The following is a 13,252-nucleotide window of genomic DNA, read 5'->3' on the forward strand; positions in this document are numbered from 1 at the left end:
TCATGCTTCAGTGAGCTTTGTGGGCCATNTGAGAAGCATCTGTGCCCAAAACTCAAGAGATAGGTAGAAGCACTTGGCATGGACATTTAAAAACACCCATATTAACTGTAACCCCTTGGAAGCAGGGTTTCTGGGAACCATATTGACTATATGTCTCTTAATTTTCACAGTTTCTTGAAGTTTTATTAGCCATTAAATGCTTTATTCCTGGCAATGTGGTCAAATCAGATCATGGAACAGTAATAGTTATGTATATGTACAATACTATGACAATAGATACCTTCTCCTATCAATCCTGGGCAATATTTGCAACTGCAAATGTCCAAGGAGGGAATCAATTCAAATTCACTTTTTTGGGGAGACTATAGAATTTTATATCTCAGAGACTTTATGGGGCTTACGACAATAGCAGGGAGATTGAGTGTTTAAAATATTTCTGCTTCAAATTGTGAATTGCTTCCAGTAGGTTGCAGTCATTCAGAATTTCCCATTTTGTCAAATCCCATTTTTGGAAGTTGTCACAGTGAATGCTCTGCCTTATCCTGAGTTTTCATTCATTCATCCCCAGACTTGGTATGTACAATCTACACCTCCTTAGCTATGTCTCATACACCATAGCTTAGTTCTGAAAATGTTTGGTTCTTGTGTTACAGCACCAACTTTGTCCAAAAAATGACCAGACATTCTTTTTTCCCAGTTAGTGTATATCGACGCACATTGGTGGACATTGATAGAGGTTGATGAACACCAAGATATGTCACATGACAACAGAGATTAGAATTAGATACGGCGATTTCCATTGTGCTTGTTGTTGTGTTTCATTGAAATTCAACACTCTCACTGTCGTGTCCAACATCCTCCAATGGATTCCAATGGCTTTCGCTGAATATACTTGGCCCATGCTTACCCCTGATACCATCCAATATGGTCCGATGAATTTCAAATCTTATCTCCAGGTGAAATAGTCGTTCCATCCCCTGATCAATGCTTTCGTACCCCTCATCACCCCAACTGAACACCCCGCTATGTCTGCACTAATGGGACCCATCAACAACCGTCGCAAGAAATCGGACTTGGAGGCGGTTGCTCATGTGCTCAAAATTGACCCCACTGGTACCGTGAAAGTCTTGATTCCCCACATCATCGCGCATCTCGATGGCCTTCCCATGCGCACACGTTTTTGCGGAGGGTCGTTCCTGGGCATGATGGGGAACAGTCCGAACAGAGCGCATTAGGTGGCGAGTTGTTAGTTGGTGAATTCGTTAGCATGTCACTGTCTGAATTGTCAGCGCATTATTCAAAAAACCAGGAAGAAAAAAAAAGTCCTTAGCTGAAAAGTTGAGTTCATATTGCGAGATCTCTGAACCCAATAAACAAGAAGTTCTGTAGTGAATCCCGCGGTCTGCCCCCCACTTATTACTAATGCTATTCTTCAACAGGTACAACAAACTCACCTATCACGCAGCCAATATGAAACCCTCCCCATCAACCTCCCCTCTGCAGGCATATCTAAAACACTCCTCAGGATATACTTCACCACCAACACCTTGAGTCCTTCAAGATGGCAGATGCCATTGCCTGGTCCACGACCATCTTTGGATATGCCCATGCCAGCTATGCCCATCAACATGCCTTGCCCTACCGCCTGGCCATGCGCACATGATGTCACGCAGGCCAGGGCCTTGTGTGGCGGAGTAGTTGGAGCGGAAGGAGGTGGAGTGGAGCATTGGGCTTCGTCGTGGATGCAGAAGAGGGGGGTTTGGCCTGCTGTGTCAGAGGTACTTAGACAATGTTGAGAGCACGCATGCTGCAGCGGCACTTGTGAGGTTGTTGGAGTTGGAAGAGGACCACAAGTAAGGGTGTGGACGCGTTTTAGGAGGTTTTTAGTCCGTATGTTAACATAGCTGTCCGATGCATTTGGATAACCATGGACGAATGGAGTGGAATATGCTCTTCGGAGTTTGTTTGCCAATGTTGAACAACAACTTCCCAAAGCCGGCAAATTGCGAATCATCTGTCAATAATGCCGGCAGGGTACTGGTGTTTGTAGCTGCTATTACATAAATAAAATAAAATAAAATAAAAAGAGGAAAAAAGCGAAAGAAAAGAGAATATTTCTTATCTTATCTTATCTTCTATACATGAGCTGTAAACTACTAGCCCATCCTTCCATTTCCACCTACATCTGGGCAGCTCTGGAGCACTTTCAAGGATGTATGTTGGAGTAATTAACCCTTTTTTTTTGGTGGGGTGATGTGAAGCACTTCCACTTTGATGTTGAATTAGTTTTGACCAAACAGGATTCTTTCTTTGTACATCTACAACCTGGCATTGTGATTTTGTTTCTGAAAGTTTGATGATAACTTACAGTAGTTTTCATGTGTGAAACTATGACATGCGATGCTATAAAATGAAAAATCTCATCCCATTTCCCTTTGCATGATTACCATTCCATATAATTGCAGCTTTGCTCTGGATCTTGGTTTTTCTCTCATGCATAAGCTTTGTAAACAACTAAAAGTCATCAGAATCTCCATCCCAGATAATCATACAACCATCTAAACAAGGGACACACCAGCTGTACAATATTCTTTCCAGTAGATAGGGTAAATTTTTCTGGGTGATACAGTCAAGTGTAAGACTTATGCAAATGCTTGAAAATATCTTACACAGAAAGACATAATCTATCCAAAGCTTCAGTTGAAATTTCAGAAGATTAACAAGCCACAATTTAAAATTATGTTTATCAAAGCAATGAGGTATTACTCTTTTATTTCAAGACTTCAAATTTCTTGTACTCAGGAGTTAATTTCGTCTAAAACATGAGAAATGTCTGTTGGATTTTTCAGGGTTATTTTTATGGGATTTCTTTACAATTTTTTTAGTTGTTTTGGCAGTTGACCAAAAATTGCCATAACCCCACATGCCATTTTGGTAGTTGTAAATGGCCTATGACCTGTGACTGTTGAATTGATAAAAATGGCACAGTAGCAAGTTCAGAATTCAAAAATGTCAATTTCAACTGATGTTGCTGATTTAACAATTTTTTGAACAGTAAAATGCATAAAAATTTGGTAGCTCATACTCATGTAATAATCTCAGTATAATGTCGATTTTATATGATGTAAAAATGTAGTGGAAGACTGCAGAGAGGGCAAGTATTACAGAAGCAGGCTGGAGATTATTGCTATCACATAAGCATATGCATAGCCACCTGCTATCACATAAGCACATAGCCACCTGCTATTATGTAATAGTAGCTACAAACACCAGTAGACTGCCATAATGCCCAGTACCAATTTGCTACTGATGGACCACAATGGACTCCAATGGATTTCGATAAGTTTCCAACGACATTCACTGAATGTCAGTGTAATTCATTGAGGTCCATCGGGGTCCATTGTAGTCTATTGGACACCAGATTTTGGTCAATGTCCTACAACAGCACCCATTGTGACTCACTGAGTCTCGATAATTTCCATTGGTACGCAATGGAGCTGAAAATAAATTCAACGTAGTGCAATGAGTAACATTGAAGTCTGGTGTAGGGACCAATGTCAAACAATGAGTATTGATTGAGTCCATCAGACTTTCCAGCTCCACGCATATTACTGGCCCAAACCCACTCTCTTCGTACCACATTATCCCCAGACAAATGGCTATGGACAAAAACGGTACCCCAGTCAAAGTCTCCACAGATGCCTTCTCAAAATATTATGCACGGTACTACATTGTAACATAGTAGAGGCCAGAAACATACTGAAGATCAAAGGTTGGCTGAATAGGACGCTACTACTTACTGGCTGCGTCGCTTCAATTATCGGGAAAAGACAGTGCCAGTGTATTGGCATTCCCCAGTTTTGTCGTTCCACTGCACTGTTTTTTTAAAAAGATTGTACGGACACAACTTGCGACGTCAGTGCTTCTTCGTGTCGAACCTTATTTAACGGGATTTCCTGCCACCAAACCGCCATAGACGACGACGCTGGGCCTGAACGCTGTGCGGTCGCTCCGAGTCAAAAATGAAGACTGTTTCTCATTGACCAAGACAGCGTAGTCTCATTTCGCCACACGACCACATCTGCTGCGTACTGCTGAGATTGGGTTTATATTGGACCTGAGATGACCTGCTCGAGGGTAGAGCAGCAGCAGGGTCGATAGAGGAATTAACAGTAAGCTACGTAGCATTGGTGAAGCTGATACGGCCGTGTGGCGAAATGGCATCGCGTCTGACTACGATAACGCGGCATCAGGAGATTGCAGGTTCGACCCCTGTCTCGGTCATTTTTGCCTAACACATCTGGATGAAGGGAGAAAACAGCTATGGCAGCGAAAAGGGCCCTTGTTTGAAGGGGAAATGAGAACAGGTTGGAAGTTATGTTGTCGGAACCAAGGTATATCGAGTGTACTGTTGTGCAAAGCGTCGAAAAAGCAAATGTAATATTATGTAAAGCCTATGTAGGAGGACGACTTCCGGAATCATCTAGGAAAGTTTTCGTTACTGTACAATTAGTTTGCTGGTGAAGAAAGCGTTGAATAATGGAATAAGAAAACAAAGACATTTCATCTTCATGACGCTCATTCAGTACTCAGTGCTCAATCATAGACGGAGGAGGCTTCCTGTAACTCAGAGACCGCCTCTTGGAATCTCGACTGCTTTCGTCTTTGACTGGGACGGGAGGGCCCTCTTGCCATCCACAATATCCTTTCCTTGTACTCCAAATCTTCACTTTCACTTCATCCGTATGCCCGAACCACTTTTGTGGAAGGTTTCGTTCACCAGAGCTCATCGAACGACGACCAAACTCCTCCGAACAACTAGCTCCATGCTCATCTGGGCTTTCAATGATGGCACTAAGCTTTTCTGTCGAATATGAATCGGAAGGTGACCAGGGAGCGGATTTGGAGCTCGGAGGTGTAGTGGACGACCGCTTTGCAGAGCGCCGTCCGGCTCGATGAACAGAAGATGATTCCGCGATGGAGTCACGGCTGGCTTCGATCGCGGAAGATTTTCGTGGACGCGGAGTTGGCGGAGGAGTGGGAAATTTCGGGATGGAGTCCTGCGAAGGAGTGGATGGGAGTGTTTCTTCCGGCGGGAAAACAAGGCCGATGGGAACACCTTCGCCGAGCTTGCGGCGAACACGGTCCATCTTCCGCCTGCGAGTGGTGCTCGGTGACGGAATAGAAAATGATGGAAGGACAGGGGAATCTCGTGGTGAGACTTCGACAGGGCTGATTGTGTGCGTGTCTTGAAGATCGTAGAAGGTGCATGGGGATGCATCAAGAGCAGCCGGAGACGCAGGTATGGTGTCAAGCGCGGGGGGTGAAATGGCCAGACGGAGGAATGGGGGTTTGTTATTCGGTGTCGGTGGTGAACTTGAGCGCCGTGATCGTAATGAGTCAGATTTCAATGATGCGGGCATAGTAGTCGATGACGTCGACGCGCGACGCCCAATGGATGACGAGCGCAGGGTTGAACTGGCGCTACTTGAAGAGGAGCCAGACGCCATTGAGTCAATCGATGACCTCTTCTTGGACGGCAGAGAAATGTAAAGAGGATCTGAGGTGGGTCTTAACTTAAAACAAGGAAGCGTTGCCATTTCTACGCACCATTGATAACAGAGGTATCCACAAGATGAGGGGCTGTTCCCAATATCTTTTCCAGCTTTCTCGTCCTACGAAGAAGCTGGGCACGCTGTGGGGCCGTCAAAGAATTCGTCGTTGGCGGAGGGGGTGGGAAGACCACTTTCGTCAGGCTAGAGAGTGACATCGGACGACGAAGATAATGCTGAAGCCTCGACACGAAGTATAGAGGAGAGAGTGAAGGACGTGCGTCCTGGGTGTGAGATTGCTACTGCTTCTCAGGGTATGTACTTATACATAGTGCGCTAGAACAAAAGCACTGAGGTCGTGATCAACCTCGAAGGAGTTCTATGACAGCTTCATCTACGCTGCTCGACCTTCTTATTGTGTGTCCATCAGAGCGTACCTCATCAAGGAGGAAATGGAGTCTAATTGTGGAGAAAACAATAAGAGGCGGAGCTATCCTGAGCTATCGGATGACGGACCGATTCCCACAGTCTCGTGGCACATGCCAAAAGGTCACATTTTGCCAACCCTCTCCCGCGGTCGATACCATATCTAGTGGACATGGCCTGAGATTCCAGGTGCGAGCTTGACTCAGCGTCGGTCATGCGGATATGAGGGTAAGGTCCTGGTAACCGGTAACCCAAATTCAGTGGAATGAACCTTCCGCCCAGATCCCATCCTGAGCCACACACTTTCGTCACTCCGGACACGTAGGAACCTCTTTGGTATGAGGACCTCCGTTGCGAAAGCAAAATGCGCCATCACGAGAGTAAACGCACCCAAGGGGATAGGACAAGAGCAACTTCAGACACAAAACCGCCAGGGCACACCGAAAACCGCGAGATTCTGAATGACGCCTAATTCAAGAATCGGATTACCCTCGCCAAGGCTGGAGCACAGCAGAAGTGGTGCCGTTCAGGGTTCGTGTGGGTATAATGAGGATGCGATCCTCATAGTTGCGTTGTCTGATACGAAGGACGATGCCTTCCTGGACGATGTAAGTCTGCCAATCAGGATCATCGTGGTTGTTTTGGACGACAATGGATGGTGAATGCGGAAATGAATGTGGGGGCGCTGATAATGTCGCTTCAGCCCTCTCTGACTGATAAACGGAACTTGTGCGCGCAGGGCCAATTCAGTTGGCAGTCCTTTTGTATGCGGATGTGTTGACCTCGACCATTCACGAAGTCAAAGGCGAAGGACTGGATACATGCCAAGTCCCCATGCCAAATCCTAATTGAGATCCTAAATCCTAGTTGCACTACAGTGACGTCTTTCCCTGGCTCGGGCTTCTGCATGGTTAAAAAAAATCAGCCTTCGATAAATATGAGACTCTATATTGCAGACCACGACTCGCACCGATTTGAAGTTGAGAACTTCCAAGGCCATGTGAATGAGCCCTCTCCATAGCTGCCTTCACCCTCGCTTCTGTATTTTCTTTTGATTTCACAGCAAATTCGAGAGCGCCATACTTTTGAGTGGCCTTCTCGATGACTTCTTCCCTCGTCATGGCAAACCGTCCCATGCAAGAGTGCAGAAATGACTCGTTTCTGGGGTCATATAGGGTTTCAAAGTGTGAATCTTGGGCAGACGCCGTAGTGGAAGCGATTTCCTTGTGACGAGACATCGTACTTAATGGTAGGTTTGAGGTCCAAGTCAAGTGCAAGTTGAAGTTCGTGGAGGTGCGTGGTTGGTGCGTGGAAAAGTTATCCAGGTTACGTAACGAGCAGGTGCTCGAGCTCGCGAGCCTCAAGCTCATGATCATTCCTTGGCACAAAACCGTGACAACGACCCCCAGAATTAGTCCAGGAAAAAAAAATGAGATGAAGGCATCACAGTGGGTCAATTGTGCACATTATGATTTTGAACCTCTTTTGAAATTCATCATTTCATGCAGATTTCATCATGTTACAATTTACAAATGGGTAAAAAAAAAAATTAGTCTGAGGATACAGAACCACTTGACAACCAGGCAAGGACTCAAACGCAATGTCACACCATTAAGTAGCAACTATAAATTAACAACCTCAGTCTGGGCCTCCTTCTGAAATTAAAACTATTGAAATGGACATTCGTTGGAAATGTTCAACTTGGAATGTGGGAACTGCACGACTCCAACCCCCCAGATCCGCTGTAAATGAGCATTTCTCCACCCATGAAAGTTGAACTGAGTACTACTCATTTGTTAGTTTACCTAAGGTACAAATAAGGGCGGTGAATGATAATTTTTATTTACCTTAGACTTTAGGGAAGAAGCCTTTCGATTGTTTTCCTCTATATGAAAATTTGAGAGATCATTCCAGGTGTTCCAGATCAATTCTTCTGTCTTTTTCTCTAGTCAAGTGTTGATATTAATACCCGCCGGCCCCCTTGAGTTCATCGATTTACTTTCAAAGATAACGCACGTTACGGAGGCTCAAAGTTGGCTCAAAAACCTCTTAGAGAAGCCACGCATCGGGGTAAAATTTCCAAGTACGGCTTGCCTTACGTCGGAGCTCCGCATTTTTAACTGACTATCCTTTTACAGAGCAGACAAGGAATGAGCTTGGGGTTGTTCCGACGTTACAAGACTTCAAGTTGGGATGCAATTGCAACGCAACATTTCAGAAACCCTCATCTTGCAGTGAACAGTGGCGCTGACGGATGTAGATGTAAACGGAATCATGACGGCATTGACCAGGTTATAATCTGGGTTGACATCCTGGCGTACGTGAAATTAGAATAACATACACTGGCCAGTTGCCTGGGTAAGTCCTTCGGCACGACTCGGCCCGAGATTGATCAAGGTCGTCATCGAGCGCTTGAACTCTCTCCATTGTTTTTTTCGTCCTACCGTGACAGCGCCGCCACTGTTATCACATTACCGCAGCGCATAGGGATAGCAACTATGTTTGAAGCCTCCAGAGTGTGGTTAATTACAGGTAAGTATCTTAATCGCGGAAGCTTTCATGTTAGTCAAACTTCATCATCTGATCTTCATTCTCTCCACGACAGGTTCTACTTCAGGATTTGGATTTCGCCTTGTGATCCTTGCCCTTGCGTGTGGCGATCGCGTAATCGCCACTGCTCGATCTTTGGATAAACTTGAAAACCTTGTTTCCAGCTGTAAACCCGATGTCCGGGAAAACTTGCGAACCGTACAACTAGATGTCACAGAGGGCGTAAAAGCAATCACGGACAAGGTAAACAAAGCAGCTGCCATCTGGGGTCGCATCGACGTTGTGGTCAACAACGCAGGTTGGTGCAAGCGCACATCAATCCACTATCAGATATTGATTTTTTTTTCAGGGAACGGCTTGCCTGGCATCGTAGAAGAAGCGGGGTACGTTCGAGAATGCAATTTTGTTACGAACAACGCGATCGAAAACCAGTCTACAGGTCCTCCCTGCTTCGTCGCCAGTTTGATACAAACTTCTTCGGCATGATGGACGTGACTTCAGCCACTCTTCCACACCTTCGTGCGAGCCCATCGGCATGTCTAGTGATTATTGGAAGTAGATCTGCTTGGAAGACCGAAATTATTGTTTGTGAGCTGAATTTTGATCAAGGCGCGGCTTATTTTATGCTCTAGGGCATTGGCAAGTCGACGTATGGATGTTGAAAGTTTCAGACATGCTCATCTTACTTCAGGACCTTATGCGGCATCAAAGGCGGCTGTACACGGTATGGCAGATTAATTTGAGCCCTTCTCACTAATGCTCACTTCCAATCGCAAAAGCTCTTACTGAAACTTTAACGCTCGAACTGGCACCATTCAATATTCGGGTTTTATTGGTCGAGCCTGGCGCTTTTATGACGGAAGGTATCTATGGACAACCATTTTTTACATCCAATCCTATACCAGCGTACGACGACATGAGGGCAGCCAGTAAAGCTCGGTTTGCATCTGTGGCAGGGACCGAAAAAGGGGATCCAAACAAAGCTATGCAAGTCGTGGTGGACGTGGTGAGGGGGGAAGGAGTAGCCAAGGGGAGACCGTGGCCTGGATATCTCGTTCTCGGTGAAGATGCGGAGAACGATGTGAGGACTAAGTGTTCCAAGGTGCTGAAAGTCCTCGATGAATGGGTCGATGTTGCGAGGGGCGTCAACTTTGATAACCTTTCGGTTAATCACTAAGTTACCTGCATGTGAGTGCTACCTCGCCTGTCGCTCCAAGCTTTGCCCACAACTTTCATCTTGCAGGCAAATTCCCTTCCGAATCAGCAAGCCTTCGCACCTCCATTTGGCCCTTCTATCAAGATACGTAGATCTCTCAAACGTCAGTCCCTATTGTAGCCTTCACTTTCCTCGACACCCCTTGATGCACATTAAGCACCATACTCGGGCACACCTTGCCACGCGATGAAGCTTCCACTGGGAAACTTCGAGTCCTAGTCGAGATACCGGCGCTACTTCTTACTTTACAACTGTTCTACTCGGTTCGTTCCCAGTGCCATCACATAATTTCCGCATCTATTAAGGGCATCTGTCTTGGCCGGCCTAGTCGATTAGGGCCGCCGAAACTCATTCTGGAACGATGGCGTTGCATGCCGCGCAGGTGTTCACCACCATGGTCGGCAAATGGAGAGCTAACGTTTTGAATAAGATAGAGGCATCCGTTCATTATGCCCGGTGCGATCTCCTTCCCTACGGCTGATATTTCCAACCAGGAGACGCTCCACTGATAATCACGGACACCATGAGTGTTCTTGAGGTGTTCTTGATACTGGCTTTCGTCATTTACCTTAACTCCTTTTTTTATGTCTCCCGTTGCCGTCGATCCGTGAGTCCGTCCCTTGGCTCCGTCCTTGATATCCTTACCCGTGCTATGAGTTCAGCTCAACGTCCCAGCTGTCGGATGTGAAGGTTTTCTTGCATCTTACTGGAGCGCTTTTCAATTCATTAGAAAGGCGAATGTCATTCTCCAGGAAGGATACCAAAAGGTCGTCATTCTAAACGGTTCGATACATTGAATTCTGGCCTCATGTACGAGGGACACATAGCACAAAAATGGCGTCTTCAAGATACCCCTGGTGGACCGATGGCTTGTCGTCGTTACTGGGGACCAACTCCTCGATAATCTCCGCACCGCTCCAGAAAGTGTGTTATCCATGTGGGATGCCATGCTTGATGTGAATTGTCTTCAATGTTTTTTGTGTTGGCGATTTAGTTTTTTTTTTTCGTAGCTTCTTCAGCTTGATCATACCCTGGGCCGCCAATTTAGGGAAAATCCCTATCACGACTCCATCATCAGGACGACGCTCACAAAGAACCTTGCAACCATCCTGCCGAATATTGTTGACGAATCGATACATGCTTTTCCGGATATGATAGCGAATGGCCAGGAAGTAGATGGCGGTTAGTCAGTGAGATTTTTATTCACACCGACTACAAATTACTTTTTCATCAGGATGGATATCCATCGATGCGTATGATGAATTCTCTGCACTTGTATGTCGAGTGCTTCACCGCGTATTGGTGGGCAACCCGGTGTGTACGAATGGATTATTATTACACTTTTCACGCGAACTTCAACACAAATCAAATTCTAGGTCGCAATAAAAGCTATCTTCAGCTGAATATCCAGTTCTCTGCGGGCGTCACTACAGAAGCGACAGTGATAAATGCCTTTCCGCGATTTTTGCAGCCGTACGTTCAGTCTCCCATTTTCGGGGCATCATTGAATCTGCGCTTTAGATTTATTGGCAACTTATATAACAAAGTGTCTGGAAGACAAACCAGAGTTTTGGAATACTTAGGCCCCGAGATCGAAGAGCGAAAGCTCAAAATAGCTGAGCTTGGGTCGGATTATGAAGGGCGTCCGGTACAATTTACCTTATCTCATTCGCCTCCACTTTCTGATGAGCAGTACCATATATTTTGCACAGGATGACTTGATCAGCTGGTTGATGGACAGCGCCCCTTCTGCCCTCGAACGGGAGACGAGCTCAATCGCGTTGAGAGTGTTGATCGCCAATTTTATGGCGCACCACTCAGCCTTCACGGTAAGTTCTATGATCCTATTCCTAGGAACTTGTACACCAATGAAGAACTCATTTTGACGGTTAGACGTTTACTCATGCAGTTTATCATCTCGCTGCTGAGCCCTTTTACGCGGACGACCTACGAGAAGAATTATTGATGCACCTCAGTCATCCAGAGCACATCGAGAACTGGACGGAGAAGAATCTCGATCAGTGTTGGAAACTAGATAGTTTCCTGAAGGAGACTTTGAGGATGCATGGTATTGGCGCATGTAGGTGACTCGACTAAATCTTCTCCAAACGATCAGCTAATGCTACCACTGCGTTGATAGTGGCCTTACCGCGAAAATCCCTCATTCGCTATACTTTTCCGAACGGCGTGGTCGTTCCACCAGGCACGCTTGTAACTGCGTGCTCGACAGCCACGCATCTTGATGAGGAAAAGTATCCGGAAGCACACAAATTTGACGGGTTTCGATTCGAAAAACTGCGTGTACGAGCCAAGACCTTGGAACAGGGATCAAAACATAAAGTGACCAGTGCAAGTTCAAGCTTCCTTGCTTTCGGCGGTGGAAAACATATCTGGTAAGCATTGATGCTCTTTCGGACGAGGCCATAACAAAAGAAACATCATATCAGTCCGGGCCGGTTCTTCGGGACGTCGTTACTCAAATGCATGATGGCTCACCTTATCACCCACTACGACATTAAGATGGAGAATGAAGGAGTTCGCCCCTTAGATGACTGGTTTGGTCCTGTCGAGCTTCCCGCGAGGCAGGGAAAAGTTCTCTTTCGCAAAAGGGATGGGTGATAGACCTGCCTACTGTATCTGAGCTCTATCGTGCGTTGGATGTGACTGGATTCTCGCGAAAAATGAGTGTTTGAGTTTAGATAAATAGCGTGTCAGATACTCAGAGATCCCATGTGGCGAGAGGGGGCCAATTGTCAGGTTCGAGATGTTATCTGGTCTCGAGACTCGATCACGTCGGTGTGCTCAGAAGATCCTCTCTTGTTCCAATCAGCAATCGCATGCCGAACGACGGACAGATGGAGTTGTGTCGATCTCTACCAGAAACAGCGTGTTCTCAAGGGTTGTGATAAGGAAATTCCGATGATATTGTTTGTTATGAGAAACGTCTGTCTGGGGGCAGCATTGTAGTGGAATGGTCCATGGTTGGTAAGGGAGAACCCGTTCGGTGTAAGGATCTGGGCGTCCGGGGAGTCTGCGCTATTGACTACCTACCGCATGGGGTGGTTCATTGAATCTTTATCAACAAGCGTGAAAAACGAACTTGAATCAGGGTTTGTTGATCTGGTAGTACTTCCGCAGGTATACAGGGCCGCAGCTCTCAAAGATGCGGTCACAAACCAATTCCTCCACATGGTTTCAAAAACCTGGTTCTTGTTTCGTTATCATAGCCGCTGTCAAGAACCTTGTTAGCTAGATCAAAAAGCCAAAACGGAGACGTCAGGTGCAGTGTCGGAGATTCTACACGCATTTCCAATCTCCAATGTTATCCACCCAAAATATGTAGGTGCGAGTTCCACTGGGGGTCGACTGACGGCCGGAATCGCAGCCTTCAACAAGTCCTCCGAAGCTGAATGCAGTTCGACCTCAGAAGCGCCCATGATAACGGGTAGGCTCACTTTTTTTTCTTCGAGACAGCCAGACTTCAATGTTTTCATGCTGCCTGAGGACG

General features: G+C 46.1%; 2 protein-coding genes and 1 pseudogene across 3 annotated transcripts; 2 read left to right on the forward strand and 1 right to left on the reverse strand.

Annotated features, from left to right (window-relative positions):
- Positions 1–4,589: 4,589 nt before the first annotated feature.
- LACBIDRAFT_313377 (uncharacterized protein) lies at positions 4,590–5,770 on the reverse strand (the record flags this gene model as incomplete). Its single annotated transcript, XM_001888867.1, has 2 exons — positions 4,590–5,560; positions 5,611–5,770. 2 exons carry the CDS (start codon positions 5,768–5,770, stop codon positions 4,590–4,592), a joined length of 1,131 nt encoding a protein of 376 aa, XP_001888902.1.
- Positions 5,771–8,476: 2,706 nt separating this feature from the next.
- On the forward strand, positions 8,477–9,705 carry LACBIDRAFT_255335 (annotated as a pseudogene; the record flags this gene model as incomplete). The annotated part of the gene is made up of 6 exons: positions 8,477–8,510; positions 8,584–8,826; positions 8,878–8,911; positions 8,968–9,116; positions 9,220–9,252; positions 9,308–9,705. Coding segments are annotated over 6 exons (891 nt in total).
- A 704-nt stretch (positions 9,706–10,409) lies between these two features.
- On the forward strand, positions 10,410–12,363 carry LACBIDRAFT_255302 (uncharacterized protein; the record flags this gene model as incomplete). The annotated part of the gene is made up of 10 exons (XM_001888826.1): positions 10,410–10,511; positions 10,572–10,700; positions 10,755–10,926; positions 10,979–11,062; positions 11,121–11,217; positions 11,266–11,392; positions 11,457–11,573; positions 11,638–11,824; positions 11,885–12,137; positions 12,192–12,363. Coding segments are annotated over 10 exons (1,440 nt in total), but the record flags the coding sequence as incomplete, so codon positions are not given.
- Between the last annotated feature and the right edge of the window lie 889 nt (positions 12,364–13,252).

The sequence above is a fragment of the Laccaria bicolor genome, genomic scaffold (genome assembly GCF_000143565.1).
Source record: "Laccaria bicolor S238N-H82 LACBIscaffold_59 genomic scaffold, whole genome shotgun sequence".
NCBI lineage: Eukaryota > Fungi > Basidiomycota > Agaricomycetes > Agaricales > Hydnangiaceae > Laccaria > Laccaria bicolor.